We start from the raw sequence: 17,115 nt of genomic DNA on the forward strand, positions 1-17,115 counted from the left end.
TATATATATATATATAATACATTTATCACCTTTTATATGTACAGAATGTTATTACCAAAAGATCACTAGTGACAGTGTTTCTAATACATATATATATTCTTCTGCCTTTTTTCTGAAGCCTATGCCTCAGCAAAACACTGACCTGATTTTTTTCATACATAATTGGTCTCTAAAATTCTTCTGGCAATAATATTAAGTGCTCTGTAACTTTACAGCGAAAGGAGAACAACAGCACTCAGCCACTTCTGGTAACACAACGCTTGACCTAAAATGCTTCTCCCATCATCTCAGGTATCACTTTCTTGATAGCAAAAGAAAAAGACAGACAGGTAGATCGATTCAGATAAAGTAATAAGACAATACATGTGTTAATCATTTTCACATAGAAATTACATTAAATATTCTTTGACTATATTTATATTTAGGAAGGCTGTGGCATCACAAAAAAAAAAAAACAGAATATATTTGGTCCTTCACGAATCACTGCCCCGCTTTTGCATAGTTCAGCATTCAGTGTATGGCGTCCTCTGCTGGTGCTATCAGGCGCATGCGCAGCAGCAGCTGGACACGTTTAGCTTCCGGTGGCTGTCAGATGCCTGAGGTAAAATACATAAATGCTTGCCAAATATTTGATAATATTTAATGTAATGTCAAGTAGAGTGATGAGTACTCTGCTTTCAAATCGTTTGTGTGCTGAAGCTTGAGTGAGTTTCTTCAGTGAGACGGTAACTTAGCTGAGCTAACCAGCTAACATGCTTAACATGTAAACAAACTTAGCAGAGCTGAACAAACCGACTGTTAAACGAATGAACTTATTGCATTAAAACAGTCAAATATTGGAGCCTTAGAAGACTTGGAGCAAATTATGAATGAGTTTATATTACGGGTTGGGTTTCGCTAGCTGATATTAACCTTGTTAGCAGCTAATCTGCAGCAAGCTATCAGTCTCACTGAAAACAGGCTATTAAATGTTTTACATGAGTTTACGTACATCTACTGAAATCATGCGTCAAAGTTCACAAAAAATAAACTTTTAACATCCTTAATCATGCCTTCATTTAAATCTTTAGTCACTTAAATCTTTTAAATAAAAAAGTCCTTAGATCCTTTGTCCTTTGTTTACTTAAGGCAATTGTGTCTGGTTTATTATTGTAAATCTAGCTTTAATATATTATAAATTATATAAAATTTTAGAAATAATAAATGTATTATATATTATATGAATTATTTAACTTAATTTTTAAAGTTAACAAGAAGATGGTAAGTAAACAAACTAATTTAATGGAAATATTGTAATATTGTATTGGATTTATAAATACATATGTCGTAATGATAATATATAGTATTATAATCTCACTATATATAGTAAAATGTAATGTAAATGTAATAATGATACATATATATTTATACTACTTGACTCACAATCTACATATTTTGCATTATTGAAAATCGTTTCTTATTGTCTATTATTTATGATATATCTGTTGTGTTTGTTTTAGTGTTGGGAATGCAGCCGCCTCTCCCGACAGCTGCGGTCAGAGAGCTGGTTTGCTCCTGTCTGCATCGAGACCCTGTAGCGGCAGATCTGCGCTGTAGCCTCTTCGTAGCCGCCGTCCAGAGCTACAAACGCGATTCAGCGCTCAGACCCTTCCCTCCTCGCTACCTTAGAGGAGAGGTCAAGGACTTTGAGGAGCTGGTAAGACGTTTGCAGAAATAGAGCTCTCCATGTTGTTAGCCTTCCAAAACAGACATCCTTTATAGTTTTGATTCTACTGTGTTCCTCACAGCAAAAGGATGTGGATACTTTGCCAAACGTGAGAGATCTGGTGCGTCTGGGACACGGTGATGGAGATCATCATCTGGCTCTTGTGCACTGGGTTCTCTCCTCCAAGAGTTTTGCTGTAAAGACCCTGCAGAAAGAGGAGGTATTGCTAAACTTCATTTAGATCTGTGCATTTCACAGATGAATCTGATTCAGATTCCTCTTAATGATTCTATAAAAATAATGCTTGTAATACAAAGAAATGTTATAAAGGAAAAAAAGAAAGCAATGCAGTTTTATTTAATGATTTCAGTCTGTTCAGATTTTAACTAAAAATAATATAGAACCATAATTAATTAATTATTCCACTTATTACAACAAAACTAAAGAGAGACTGTTCAAAGAGGCATAAGTTCAAACTATGCTTAAAGAAAATACACGGGGCAACTTTTTGAGCAATGTTGCCGGGCAACTTTGACCTATGTTGTCATCAACGGGCAACCAGGTGAGACACAGGGCCCACGACCGATCTAAAGTATCCAGATAGAAATTTGTTACCCATTCTCAATAAGAAAGTGGCCAAGAAACATTGCTCAAAAAAGTTGCCCCATGTATAATCAGCCTAAGAATAATTTGTTTGGGGATGGATCCATACTAGAAGCACTCTATTTTTATGATTCACTAAAAAGAGTCTTTAGTCTGTACTGCACTAGTCACGATGTATGATTTGATTCATTTAAAAACAGAACCAGTTCATACGAGTCATTAGTTTGGACTACACTGGTAGCACTCAATGTTTCTGATTCACTAAAAAGAACCAGCTCATAGGATTCAGGAGTTTGTTCAGGAATCGGATTACATTGTTTGATTGATTCACTAATAAGACTTATACGATTCATTTAAGTGTGATATTTCATTGCATTGGCAGAATAACTTAAAAACAGAATGTTAATAGAACAGAATACCATATAAATCATTTGGTTTTGGTATTCTGGACTAGTCATTCAGACAACCCACAGTCTATTTAATTTTGGATGTCTCTTAGTTCACGTGTGTTCAATCTCCCTCCATTAGTTTGCCAGACTCAGCCAGCTGACTCAGAGTGAGGGCATTTCGGCTCCAGCTCCAGACTTCCTCTTTGAACTGCAGTACTGTGATTTGCTCAACTCCAAGTTCGAGCGGACGCGGGCCGGACGAGAGCTCATCTATGCATTCCACGGCAGCAGACTGGAGAACTTCCACTCCATCATACACAACGGATTACACTGCCATCTCAATAAGGTCAGGACGTGCTGTGCTGGTGGATGATGTTCTCCAGGCAGGCTTTTTGATTGTTATAGAGGACTGCAAATAAGCGTGTCTGACAGACGTGTTTGACTCTCCCTTATCAGTTCATGTTTAGATGATATGTGTGAAAATGATCATTATAACTCCAGTGTTATCTGCTTGTTGGTTCAGCAGTTACACTGTAATTAAAAATGATGTAAGCCACTTATCTTTGGTTATGATTTGAGATTTCAGACCTCACTGTTTGGGGAGGGCACATACCTGACCAGTGACCTCAGCATGGCCATCCTTTACAGTCCCCACGGTAACGGATGGAGGGAAAGCGTTCTTGGGCCTTTGATCAGCTGTGTTGCCTTGTGTGAAATCATCGATCATCCTGATGTGAAGTGTCAGGTGAAGAAGAAAGGTAATGTGTCAGGTGACCAGCTGTATACAATAACGGTCAAAAGTTGTGATTATTAAAAGAAGTCTCTTATGCTCTAAAAATATGGTAAAAACAGTAATATTGTGAAATATTATTGCAATTTAAAATAACTTGTTTTCTATTTGAATATCAGTTAAAGTGTAGTTTATTCTTTTGATGCATAGCTGAATTTTCAGCATCATTACTCCAGTCTTCGGTGTCATATGCTGATTCTAATATGCAGATCTGCTGCTCTAGAAACATTTATTATTATCAATGTTGAAAACACTTGTGCTGCTTCATATTTTTGTGAAAACTGATACGTTTTTTTTTTCAGGATTGTTTGAATAGAAAGTTTAGCAGCATTTATTAAAATGTATCTGAAATCTTTTGTAACATCATATATGTCTTTACTGTCACTTTTGATCAGTTTAATGCATCCTTGCTTAGTGAAAGTGTTAATTTCTTTCAAAAAAAAAAAAAAAAGGTAGTGTAAATGTTTAAGCTGTTGATGTGTTCATTGTTGATCAGCATTTTCAGATCTGTGAGCCATTCCCATTTACAAATAACACGACAATAAATAAAAGAAAATGAGATAAGTCTTCTTTTTTTACTATTACATATCAGATTTTCATAAACCAGCCAGAAAAAATGTTTAATATGCATGGTAAATTAAAATTCTGGTTGATACTGACAAGCCAGTCTCTTTTTTTATGGCCGATGCTTTCTTTCCTAAATAAATGAAAAATAAAACATTATTTAATAAATAAAAAGGCACCTCTGTCAGATTGTCCCTTTCTAAATATATGGCTCTGTGACCAATTATGCATAGTTTGCTAGAATAAGGGGATGGCACATCTTAGCCCACTCTCCCCTACTGTATTTTTTTCATATGTGAAACAGTGTGCAACAATCTTTCCAACAGTAATACGCTACGTCATTTTCAACAAAATAAAAACAATCAAACATTGATTTGATTTTTATTCCAATTTTGTGTAAAATTACCATCCAGTAAGATCCCATCCCAGCAGACATCTAAATTCATCTCTTGTTATGTGTGTTTCAGACTCCGAGAGCATTGACCGTAAGCGTCTGAAGGCCAGGAACAGTGAAGGTGGTGAGGTGCCCGAGAAATACTTTGTGGTGACCAACAACGAGCTTCTGAGAGTGAAGTACCTGCTGGTGTATTCTCAGAGACGCTACCGATCACGGTGAGACCGGAGTTACGCCGGCATCCTTATTCACCCGATTGTTGTGTTTCACTGATGTCATGACTTTCTTTGTAGTACTTTCATAATTCAAAACACTTAAAAAATAAATAAATAAAAAGTTCACTCAGAATACATTTTCTGTCAACATTCTGTTTTCTGTGTTTTGAGTAATGTACCGGTCACACTTTTCCATACAGTTACAGTGAATAAGAGGCTAAAACTTTAAAAAGGGTGCATAGCTTTATCAACTGATTCACTGAAAAGCTCTGACTCGAAAGAATGAATCGTGGATGGATATCAAGATCTATTTCTCACACAAAGCTATCATATGACTTCAAAAAAACTTGGAATATAGCATTTTAGTGAAATGGGCTACTTTTAGGATAATTTTATGGTGATTTTGTATCATTTTGAAGCTTGATAGACCCAATTGTCATTAAAGGAATAGTTCATCCAAAAATGAAAATTTGCTTAAAATGTACACACCCTCTGGCAATCCAAGATGTAGATGAATTTGTTTCTTTGTCTGAACAGATTTGGATAAATGTTGCATTACATCACTTGCTCACCAGTGGATCCTCTGCAGTGAATGGGTGCCGTCAGAATGAGAGTCCAAACAGCTGATAAAAACATCACAATAATCCACACCACTCCAGTCCATCAATTAATGTCTTGTGAAGTGAACAGCTGCATGTTTGTAAGAAACAAATCCATCATTAAGGCATTTTTAACTGCACACCGTTGCTTCTGGCTAGAATACAAAGTACTCTGACCGTATTACTGCTTTCTCCAGTGAAAAAGTTGTCTCTACTGAATCAGGAGAGAAATATGCGCAGATCAAGCACGTTTATGAGCCAAAACAGTCCAAAGCACGTCTAAACAAATATGTTGGTAGATTTTCATGTTGAGAGGACAACGGGATGGACTTTTTCCACTGGAGGAAGCGTTATTATGGATTATGGACTCGTATTTTAGCCGGAAGAAACGGTTTTAAGTTAAAAACGTCTTGATGGATTAGAAACGCGAGCTTTTCATTTCACAAGACGTTAGGTGATGGACTGGAGTGGTGTGGATTAATTGTGGATTATTGTGATGTTTTTATCAGCTGTTTGGACTCTCATTCTGACGGCACCCATTCACTGCAGAGCATCTACTGGTGAGCAAGTGATGTAATGCAACATTTCTCCAAATCTGTTCCCATGAAGAAACAAACTCATATACATCTTGGATAGCCTGAGGCAGAATTTTCATGTTTTTCTATGTTTTTCTAACTTGCTGTATAAAATGATGTTCTGTTCTGATTCCAGACATGCTCAAGGGACATCGTGGCTCGTCAGACATCATTTTGCCATCATGATGGGCCTGTATCTCCTGCTCCTCATATTCATCGGTGCCTTCAACTCGTCTGCTTTTCAGTCATTCTGGCACAGAATGTTCCGGTGACCCTGACCGCACACATCACATAAACTCTCACGTCCAAAGTGCCTTTTACTCACAAAGACTATCATGAAAAAGGGAAAAAAATATACTCAGGAACGATTTTCTTCGGGCTCAACATGACATTCCTTGATTTTTACACGCTGTTTTATTTACATTACTTGGATTTGCATAAACACTGTGCATCTGTCAGAGGTAAAGCTGCAGTATGAGCACTAATGTTAGCATTTTGCTCATGTGCAGATGCTGCCGAGCACCAAGAATGTTACATGATAGCATGTAGCCTGTTTTTACTTTTTGAATGATGGGATCACTACATTAGCTACCAAATGATGAAGACAAAGCGCTGTCTTAACCTGCCTTTTCAACCTAGACATTGGCAAAATTGCTGCTTATATTAAAAATAATCATGTAGGGAGATCTGTGTGCTTTTGTATTGGATATTTTTCAGTTTGGGGGCAAATATAGAAGTTCACATGTTCTTAGACTACCGTACTGTGTCTAGATCAAGTCAACTATGCAGAAGACCCATGCTATGGTGGTCAGTATCTTTAAAACGGTAATGAAAATTAGTCTTGATATTGCATAAATGTCTCTAACTTGAATAATCCAGAGGATTTGAATTGTGAAATTATTGAAATAAATAAATGCAGCAATGTTACATTGTGTTTCTTAAGGCAGAAAATGTCACTTAAGGCAATATGTCACTTAAGAGTGACATATTGGCTGTTGTTTAAGTTTATGGCTCTTGGCACGCTGAACGTTTTGTCTGGCCATTGTTTTTATCAGTCGAAAACAAAAGCAGTAATATGTGACTGATAACAAAAGCGGTGTGTTTTTCATCTTGAGAAGCTGAGACTCGTTTGTGTGCACTTGATTAGCTCTATTTTTAAATACGTTTTTTACATTTTGAATTTAGTGGTGGCCATATAATAACTTACTTTCATGCATAAAGTTAAATGCATTAATGCATATATTTAAATCACTGTTGGTATAATTAAGAAAAAGTTATTCAATATTAAAAAATTAATAAAGTGCATTTTTGTTACATGTTTGAAAGCATATTATAAACCGTATTTAATGCGTTATCAGAATGAACCATTTCCTTCCTTTATGCAGTTTCATATGAGAATTGTGGACAGGTTGATCTGTTATGGATCTGGGCTTTGTTCTGGCTCATGGATGGATGTCTAATTGCAGGTTCATAAACGCATTGTTATTCAGTAACAGGCCCGACAGGAGTTGGAACATGTTTACGGTGTTCTCTCCCTCGCGCTCTCTCTCTCTCTCTCCCTCTCTCGCTCGCACACACACACACACACACACACACACACACGATGCGCAAGTTTCAAATTTAAGTGAATTTATCAGTACTATGGGCTCAAAGTACAGTTCAATCAAAGCATTTTGTTGTAATCAAAAGAAACCATATTGTAACCAACACAGAAATAAGCAGAAATATATTTCATATTTATGTCAAAAAAGAATGATAAAGCATAACTCAGGAATGAAATTCACCTGTAGGTTCTGGTGGCAGATGGGTGGATGTTTTTCTTCGGTCAGGTGTCCTCGCACACACCTGCCGAAGCGATGCAGACACACGTGATCTGTTGGAGAACAAGACTGAGGACAAGATGGAGGTCTGAGAACCAAGCAGCTGGAGCAGGTTGTGTGCTGGCAGTGACCTCCACACTCACGCTTCTCCAGCGATACAGACCTGCAGCCGAGAACCGGTCATTCATCAGAGACACTGGAACAGATGAATCAAAAATCAAGACTTCAAGCAAAAGTTACCTGGCTGAGCATATTTCATTGGGATTTGCCTTGCAGAACTCCCGTGTGCACTCAGGTCTGCAAGTGTCGGCTTTGAGAACCTCCAGCACTGTTTGGAAATACAAATCCAAAATCAACAACAAAGCCTTGCAAAAAGTGCCAAATAATACAATATATTGTGAAATACTCAAAGAAAAAAACAGACAATAAAATTGATGGAATCCCGTTACAATACGGATGCAGTTCTTCAGGAAAGACTGGGGATTTCGTCACCGTCTAGATAAGAACAATCAGAGCTTTGCTTTTATGGGAAAGTGCTCTGAGATCAAAAGAATCCTTGACTGCTGTATCTCTTTTCACAGTTCATAAATTAGATTAACCTTGATGGTGCCATTTTCAAGAGTGTGAACATGAACGTAAAGTTAATCCATAAGCAGGTGCACACTCTGCATGAATAGATTGTACCACAGGGGTTTTCATACTTTTAGATGGAAAGAGAATCTTCAGTGAAAATGAGTAAACATTTATTTATTTATTTTGCTGAAATTTTCAGCAGACGCTCAAGCAACCGCTTTGTGGCTCTCCGGTGGGTCCCTGGACTCCAGTTTGAAAACCCCTGTTGTATTATATATTAAAATAAATAATTTAAAACTATTCTAAAATAAACAGTATTATTTTTGCTGTATAATTCACAGGGTTCCCACTTTTATTATTAACATTTCTAAGACGGGTTCACTCATTCATGACTTTAAGCATTTTAACAAAGCGCAAAAAAGGGACGGGGGGTGTCTAATACAATAAAAAAAACAATAAAAAAGCAATTTTTTTATTAAATTAAATATTGAATTCAGAAATTTACTAGAGAAATCTTCATGATTTTTCTTGAAAATATTATTCATTTCCATGACTTTTCAAACCTGTTTTTTCAAGATCATGTGAACCCTGAATTCAAAAACCAACTTTACACTCTTAAAAACCAACTTTGCACTTTACACTCTTAAAAATAAAGATTTCACTGTGATTCCATAGAAGAACCATTTTTGGTTCCTCAAAGTTCAGTGAAAAAACTTTTTTCTTAGTGTGAAGAACATTTTAACATTTTCTAAAGAACCCTTTTCCACTATAAATAACCTTTTGTGCAATAGAAAGATTCCAAGGTTCTTCATGGAACCACAGAAGCCAATAAAGAACCATTATTTTTAAGAGCGTAGACTTGCAGGATTCTACGTAACATCTAGACCAGGGGTGCCCAAACTCGGTCCTGGAGGGCCGGTGTCCTGCAGAGTTTAGCTCCAACCCCAATTAGACACACCTGAACCAGCTAATCAAGCTCTTACTAGGCATACTAAAAACTTCCCACCAGGTGTGTTGAGGCAAGTTGGAGCTAAACTCTGCAGGCCCTCCAGGACCGAGTTTGGGCACCCCTGATCTAGACAGATTAACTTGACATCTCCAGCGTTAGTGGTACCTGATTTGCAGGTTCCCTTGCTTTCTGCCTCTGGTTTTCCATCAGTTTCTTCTGGGTAAATGCAAACCAGCCCTTCATCGCATTTCCCCAGGTAGTCCCAGGTGCCTCCACAGCTTTCTCCCGCAAGTTTGGCACAGGCTGGACAACAACCGCAGATCCCAGTGGTGATTCCACCCTGACACTGGAGCTTCAGTGCTCGACGAGGGGAACAATGGATGCGTTCGCAGGGCGGACAGTGCAAGGCTTGGAGGATCTGCTTGCCCTCCAAGGTGGACATCTCCACAGCCATTACCAGCCACAAAAACACCAAGATTGAGAAGACGCGTGGACTCATGGTTGGATTTCACATTACTGAGACGGGTCACCTTTTATATAATGGTCCTCACAACCGAGACCACATTTTACAACCACACACACTCAAAAGAAATCATTCAACTTCACAGCAACAAACCTCCTCCCTTCTTCACAACCAATGGATGATGAAGTGTTACGCTTGTTGAGTCTGTATTTGCTGTTAATTATCCCCAAGTCTTATCTTTACAATCGCTCTGTTGTTTTCTTTTTGTCTGAAAACCAGTAAGTTGGACCAAGCGAAGAAGACTGGACCCTTTGTGCACAGGTCACGTGACCAATAGCAGTGGGTGCAATTCAGTGTGATCGAGATAATCGGCCACGAGCAACAAGGACAAGATTAGGACATTGGCAGGTTATCTGAGAAGACCTGTGTGCAACTTTTTCATAAGCTGGTACGCAATAAAACGCCGCTTTCAGTCTGGCGTACAGTTTTCAGAACAGAACGGTTCTTCAAACAGTCTCAAAGGTCATACCCTTGATCGCTTTATACTTAATAAACGTCTACTGTAGATAAAATTATTAGATGATAAAATTTTGCATAAATGCAATTTTTAATGTGGAGTTTTTTTCATTTTTTTTTTTTCTGGTTAAATTAATGCAAAGTACAATAAAGATGACCCTATTTACTTTCTTAATACAAATTCCTAGTCTTGTGAATGATTTATCAGTGATAAGTTCATGCAAAGAATAAAAGAGTCAATTACTTTTTTTGTCCTGATGTATAAATTTATTCAAAATGTATTCAAAAATACCATTACCATACCACACATACCATTATACACACATACCTTCTGACGCGTTTAATTTCTTCATGAAAATTCATTTTGACATTTTTATAAAGTCAAACATGTCAGAGTGGTACAACTGTCCTAATATTGTAATGTAGGAAAAAAATTCTTGAATGTCAAATTAAGGAGATAAAACGTGGTCAAACACTTTTACAGTATTTTGACTTCACGAAAGTCGCAGAAGTAGCCAGTGCCACTGATCAATTCTTCCATATTATGAAGCATATTAGAGGGTAATGGATAATGAAAAAAGTAAGGTGGGGAATTGATTCTATATTTCGGTTGTTGGATTTTGAGCACTTAAAAATTAATGTGAGCTTGGAGTCGATTGTGGGCGGGGTTTAAGCCAGTCCCTCTAAAATTTTGCAATTCTGTGATAGCAGAATTGAATGTAAAATCAAGCAAACTCACACTTCACAGCAGATAGCATTTTTTTGTGCTATTTTTCTAAAAGAAAAAAAAAGATAAACTGAGGAAAGCAATATTAACTTAATATTAGCTATTAACAAATTATTATGTTCAACTCTTACTGTCACTAACACTAATTATGCCAAAGGGAGCACAGAAGTGCTTCTGTAGTGTTTTCTCTACACGAACTGTTTAATGCTGCTCAGAGGTGGCATTCACACAGTATCTGTGACTATACACTTATATACTAGGGAATGAGGTCAAAGCAGGCATAATTGAATCTGGCTTTTATGCAGCATTGCATCTTTAGGGAAGTCATGGCCTAATGGTTAGAGTTGGACTCGTAACCCAAAGGTTGCGGGTTCGAGTCTCATACCGGCAAGGATTGTAGGTGGGGGGACTGAATGTACAGCGCTCTCACACCTTCAATACCACGACAGAGGTGCCCTTGAGCAAAGCACTGGACCCCCAACTGCTCCCCGGGCGCTGCAGCAAAAAATGGCTGCCCACTCCTCCAGGGGTGTGTGTGTTCACTTTTAGATGGGATAAATGCAGAGCACTAATTCTGAGTATGGGTCACCATACTTGGCCACATGTCACTTCACTTTCACTTTACTGTGAAATAGGGAAAAAATGCCACAAATATCGCTGCAGCAAATTCAGTCATTTAAGGCCACAAAAATCAGTCTGTAGAAGTCTGGAGTAAAAAAAAATAATTATATAAGGATAAATCATTCACAATAAGATTAACACATTTTAAAAAACATTTTTGAATTTTCCCAAAAATTAAAATTCTGTCATCATTTACTCAAGTTGATGGTAGCCATTGAATTCCATAGTATGAAAAAAAAAATTATATGGGAGTCAATGGCTACCGTCAACTGTTGGTTACCAACATCTTTCAAAATACTCAACAGAAAAGAGGGTGACTAAATGATTACAGTTGTGGGTGAACTATCGCTTTAAGTCTGATCAACAGCATTCCATTCTGTCAATTACCACATAATTGTGATCCATTCCTCAGCTAAGATAAAAAGACAATATAAGAAGCAAAAAAGACAAACAATGGATTTTAAGCAACTTTTATTAAATTAGATCTTTATAAAACAGTGCAGAGTCCTATCATCGGCTTCACTGATCGTAAGTCTCTTTGAAGCATGTCTATCACTGTAAGTTGTCGAAAAAATGGAAAGCCAAACGACACCTGAAAAGACCCTATGTCAACGTTCAGTCCCTTTTACATTAGCAGATCACACTCATTCATTGCTGGCATGGTTGAGGTCAAATTAGTAACTGCATAATGTGCTGCATTGAAAACATGTTATATTCGTAAATATTCGCGTATTTCGCTCTGCAAAAATTGAGGTAATGCTAATAATGCTGCAATGTATCTTCAAAACTGTTCATTTAGAGTGATACTTTTGGTCTTAGACTTTTCATGGAATGCATTACGAGCTACAAACATAAAAGGCGTTATTTTCAAAGCATTCTGCTTACATTAGGTACGCTACACTATAGATTTACTTATCTAAACAAATTAGCTCGTCTACGAACAAAAAATGAAACGTCTGATTGTAGACATGATTTATAAACCAGGTGACTACCATATCACCACTGTAGGCTGTATAGGTTGAGTTAATCGGCTTGGTTTGCAAAAGGAACATCCCATTCAAAAAGGATACCGATCGAAGCAGATCCAACGACAGATCAATCCGGACCGAAATTTGCATAGAATGTCATTTATTTTCAAGAAATAGCAGTCACCGAACAATAACACTGTTGCCTGGACTGTGATGATTAATCGATACTGCAGATTCACATTTGTGAGAAGAGCCCCATTTTATCGGGTTTATTATTCCGACAAACATTGACCTAAATTCACAGATTAGAGAAAAATACAGCAGTTAACTGATTCTCTGCATAAACCTCTTTGAAGGGAGAGTGTGCATTGCGTGGGATGGTGTTCAGAGTTTTCTAGCATGGTTCTGGTAGTGGGCCTGACTGTGGGGTAAGGTCATGCTGTTAAGGTGTGGTTCAGCAATCAGCAAACACTATCAATAGGTTAAGCCTTGGTCACATGAAATCCTCGTAGTCTTGTGCATAACCACCGCCGAACTCCCCGTAGTTTGCGAGATCATCCTTCATTGTGGCTTTTAAACCTCCTCCTGGTAAAACTCCCTTCTTTTTCTTTTTACCTTTGTTTGCCTATTCAAAAAAAAATATAATGATATTTAGGACCATAAAAAATTACAATAAAATACAAATTGTACATATGGTATATAGGAGTAAACAAAATAGGAGAATTTTACATAAAAAGATAAAGCACTGAGAAAGAAAAAAAAGTTAGTAATTGTTTGCTATTGAATGAATAGTTTACCCAAAAATGAACATTTGCAAAAAAAAAAAAAATGTACTCCGGCCAACCAGATAGAACAGATCTGGAGAAATGTAGCTTTCCATCACTTGCTCACCAGTGGATCCTCTGCAGTGAATGGGTGCCGTCAGAATGAGAGTCCAAACATCTGATAAAAACATCACAATAATCCACACCACTCCAGTTCATTTATTAAAGTCTTGTAAAGCAAAAAGCTGTGTGTTTGTAAGAAACAAAAGCATCATTAAGACGTTTTTAACTTCAAACTGTCGCTTCTGGCCAAAATACGAGTCAATAATCCATAATAACGCTTCCTACAGTGAGAAAGGCCATCCGCTGTTGTCGTCTCACTTCAAAATCCATCGACACATTTGTTTAGAACTGTTTTGTTTCATATTTCTCTCCTGATTCAGATAAGACGACTTTTTCACAAGAAAAAGTAATATTATGGATAGAAAACTCTGATTTTGGTTAAAAGTTAAAAACGTCATAATGATGGATTTGTTTCTTACAAACATACAGCTTTTCGTTTCACAAGACATTAATTGATGAACTGGAGTGGTGTGGATTATTGTGATGTTTTTATCAGCTGTTTGGACTCTCATTCTGACGGCACCCATTCACTGCAGAGGATCCACTGGTGAGCAACTGATGTAATGCTACATTTCTCCAAATCTGTTCTGATGAAGAAACAAACTCATCTACATCTTGGATGGCCTAAGGGTGAATAAATTCTCTGCATTTTCATTTTTTGGGTGAACGATTCCTATAAATGAATTTCATACCTTTTCTTGCCTCTGCTTTTCACTTAGTAACACTGTTAGAGAGTTGTTAACTTTCTTCAAGTCGTCAACTTCCACTGCAAAACCGAAAAATGTCATTAAGCAATACATAAATCACATTATGACTGACAGAAGAACTATCAAAAATGAAATATACTTACACGAAAGACACAGGTCCCTAAACAGTGTCTCTAAAAAGCTGGAATAGTGTATTGACTTCTCATAGGAAGACATTTTTTCTTTTAGCAACCGCTCAAACTCTGTGAAGTCTTCTTTTGTAGAGGGACTCATCGCATCAATTCCTGTAACATTATTTGATACTACACCTACAAACAAGAATAAAAGTTAATGATTTGGGCTTATTATGGGTAAAAATATGGATATGGATAAACAGAAAGCACTTACCGAATGCTTCTTTTGCTAGTTCTAAGTCTGAATCCTCCTGTAGTTTTTTCACTCTACATTTTTCTGCCAGATCCTCTTCTGGTGTGAGTTCTGTGCTGTTTTTTGACTCCTCTAACTATTTAAACAAATTACGCTTGAGCTACTAATAAAGGTATGAGTTTACAAGACAGACATACACACACTACCATTCAGATGTTTGGGGTCTGTAAGATTTTTTTTTTTTAAAAGGCTGTATTTATTTGATCGAAAATGCAGTAAAAACAGAAATATTATTACAATTGAAAAGAACTGTTTTCTATTTTAATATATTTTAAAATATAATTTATTCCTGTGATGCAAAGCTGAATTTTCAACATCATTACTCCAGTCTTCAGCGTCACATGATCCGTCAGAAATCATTCGGATATGCTGACTTGATATGATTCTTATGCTTAATACTTTTGTGGAAAATATTATTATTATTTTTTCCAGAATTCTTTGATGAACAGAAAGTTCAAAAGAACAGCATTTATTTGAAATGGAAATCTTTTGAAAGTATTAATTTCTTTTAAAAAATTTTACTTACCTCCAACTTTTGAACGGTAGTCTATGTATATAAAAAATGAAAAATATGACAGTTACAAAATGCTGTAAATAAAACAATGCTTTCAAAGTTTCACAATGTAAATGAAATATGTAACAACTTAGAAAACATTCAGCATTACTCGTTACTGAGAAACAGGTCAAATTAGATATTGTCTGACTCTGAACTCACTTGTTTTTGGAGCTCCTCTTGTTTTTTTCTTTGTAAATTTTCCTTTTCTTTTCTTTTTTCACTGAGTTTCTTCTTTTCTGTAGGTTTGTCCTCTGTATACGAAAAAAAAAACAGTTAAACCTCAAAGTTTAACTTTACAACTTGAAGTACAGCTGAAGCTTTATAAATAACTGCTTTGAAGAATGTGAATTTATGTGCATGTTAATATGTGCATAATTTCCAAGGCGTTTTAAGTTTTTGTGTAATTCTCATATAATTATGCATGTAGTTTTTATAGCCTCGTCTTAATTAACTATGAACAAATGCAAAGAAAAAAATCTATACTTAAATATTATAAATATATGTAACACCCAGAACTATAAGTCAACTGATTAAAAAAAAAAAAAACTAATACGGTACTTACGAGGTGAAAATGCATTTTGGGAGAAAACAACAATGTTCAGTTTGTCACCTACCAAATTATGCATTTCATATCACTGTACCTGACTTTTTTTCCTCCTCCTTTTCTTCCTCTTCATCATCATCCCAATTATCCTACATGGAAAATGAATTTAAACCACAAATTAGGACATTTCGTGATGGGTAGCATGACGATAAAAGATTAACTGGACATCATTCATTTCACAGTCATAAAGTCAATCTGTCCTATTATGAAGAAGGCAAACAATTTTTTTGATACAGTAAGATAATTTGAGATGAGCAACAGGTGACAGTTATATTTTGCTTTGAAAAGGCCAAGTACAGTAAATTAGACACTAGCTATACGCTACAAAGGTGTTAAAGACTTGGCTTTAGCATTAAATTAATATAATTGCTATGATTTCATTCCCTGACTTACGACAGCAGGTGTAAATTACGCCTATGCTAATAACTAACTTAACTGGACACAATTACGCTAAAGCTCATCCTCACCGCGCTGTTTTGACACTCTTGAGTTAGCAAGAGCAGCTAGCTAGAGTTAGCTAACTGTAACTTCTTGGCAGATGAGAGACTTTCTCAACTGTTAAAGAGTAAACACAAATTTTGATTCGCGAACGACAAATAAAGCATTCGCTACTAACTTTCACGTCGTCGTCTTCATCCTCGCCCTCCCATTTGTCATGAACTGCCGCCTTTTTGATAGGCTCCTCGGTCTCGAAACTATCAGCGTCTGGAAAATAACAGCGATTAGACAGATTACTTAATGACAGCCGTGATTCATGATGACAGTCTGTTAGTTAAAACATATTAATATAAATTCGTACAGTCAGAAATTAAAAATAACGGTAGAGTTTAGTGAAATTCTCACCCCAAGAATCGGCGTCCGCCATGATGTCGGAGTGGCTGAGGGGAATGAGGGCGTGAAGCTCACCGCACTGCACGAAGACTTCCAGAAATGTCAAAATAAAGGCCCTCAGTCACATATGTAAGGCACGGCTCTATTCACTATAGCACTGAGGCGTCTATTTGATATCTGCAAGACCTATTTTTTAGTGTTTGCTCATCTGCAATACATCTATAAGATACCTATCAGATATAGACGTTTAGAAAATGTCTTTAAGATGTTTATGATTTAGAGTGTATGTAAAACTGAGATGTTAAAGACGTCTATCAGATGTTTGTACACAGCAGATGCTTTCCAGATGAAGCGATCTTTAACAGACAGCATGCAGACATATGTGTGCTATCTGGGTAAATAGTATCAGTTTATTATATTTTTGTGGCTTTTAGTCCATGTGTGTTAGCCGTCTGCAAGATGTCTGTTAAAGATCGCTTAATCTGGAAAGCATCTGCTGTGTACAAACATCTGATAGATGTCTTTAAGATGTCAGTTTTACATACACTCTAAATCATACACATCTTAAAGACATCTTCTAAACGTCTATATCTGATAGGTATCTTATAGATGTATTGCAGATGAGCAAACACT

At 36.7% G+C, this 17,115-nt stretch overlaps 3 protein-coding genes across 4 annotated transcripts; 1 reads left to right on the forward strand and 2 right to left on the reverse strand.

Moving 5' to 3' along the window:
* The first annotated feature begins 515 nt into the window (after nucleotides 1-515).
* LOC107739066 (mono [ADP-ribose] polymerase PARP16) lies at nucleotides 516-7,021 on the forward strand. 2 transcript variants are annotated; one of them, XM_016551044.1, is made up of 7 exons: nucleotides 516-601; nucleotides 1,500-1,696; nucleotides 1,788-1,925; nucleotides 2,837-3,043; nucleotides 3,284-3,455; nucleotides 4,519-4,663; nucleotides 5,971-7,021. In XM_016551044.1, the coding sequence occupies exons 2-7, from the start codon at nucleotides 1,508-1,510 to the stop codon at nucleotides 6,104-6,106; spliced, it is 987 nt and encodes a 328-aa protein (XP_016406530.1). In that variant the 5' UTR covers nucleotides 516-601; nucleotides 1,500-1,507; the 3' UTR covers nucleotides 6,107-7,021. The 2 variants fall into 2 exon arrangements, with proteins under 2 accessions (XP_016406530.1, XP_016406529.1); XM_016551043.1 differs by having other exon boundaries at nucleotides 519-601; nucleotides 1,494-1,696.
* LOC107739095 (cysteine-rich motor neuron 1 protein-like) lies at nucleotides 6,290-10,005 on the reverse strand. The gene is made up of 4 exons (XM_016551092.1): nucleotides 9,342-10,005; nucleotides 7,895-7,982; nucleotides 7,619-7,817; nucleotides 6,290-6,346 (listed from the first exon to the last, which is right to left on the reverse strand). Exons 1-4 carry the CDS (start codon nucleotides 9,673-9,675, stop codon nucleotides 6,290-6,292), a joined length of 678 nt encoding a protein of 225 aa, XP_016406578.1. The 5' UTR covers nucleotides 9,676-10,005.
* Nucleotides 10,006-12,315: 2,310 nt separating this feature from the next.
* LOC107739069 (eukaryotic translation initiation factor 3 subunit J-A-like) lies at nucleotides 12,316-16,593 on the reverse strand. The gene is made up of 8 exons (XM_016551050.1): nucleotides 16,495-16,593; nucleotides 16,268-16,356; nucleotides 15,689-15,740; nucleotides 15,207-15,298; nucleotides 14,453-14,567; nucleotides 14,209-14,373; nucleotides 14,051-14,124; nucleotides 12,316-13,096 (listed from the first exon to the last, which is right to left on the reverse strand). The coding sequence occupies exons 1-8, from the start codon at nucleotides 16,514-16,516 to the stop codon at nucleotides 12,965-12,967; spliced, it is 741 nt and encodes a 246-aa protein (XP_016406536.1). The 5' UTR covers nucleotides 16,517-16,593; the 3' UTR covers nucleotides 12,316-12,964.
* Nucleotides 16,594-17,115: the final 522 nt, after the last annotated feature.

This window comes from Sinocyclocheilus rhinocerous, unplaced genomic scaffold (assembly GCF_001515625.1).
Source record: "Sinocyclocheilus rhinocerous isolate Xijiao unplaced genomic scaffold, SAMN03320098_v1.1 scaffold675, whole genome shotgun sequence".
Classification (NCBI taxonomy): domain Eukaryota; kingdom Metazoa; phylum Chordata; class Actinopteri; order Cypriniformes; family Cyprinidae; genus Sinocyclocheilus; species Sinocyclocheilus rhinocerous.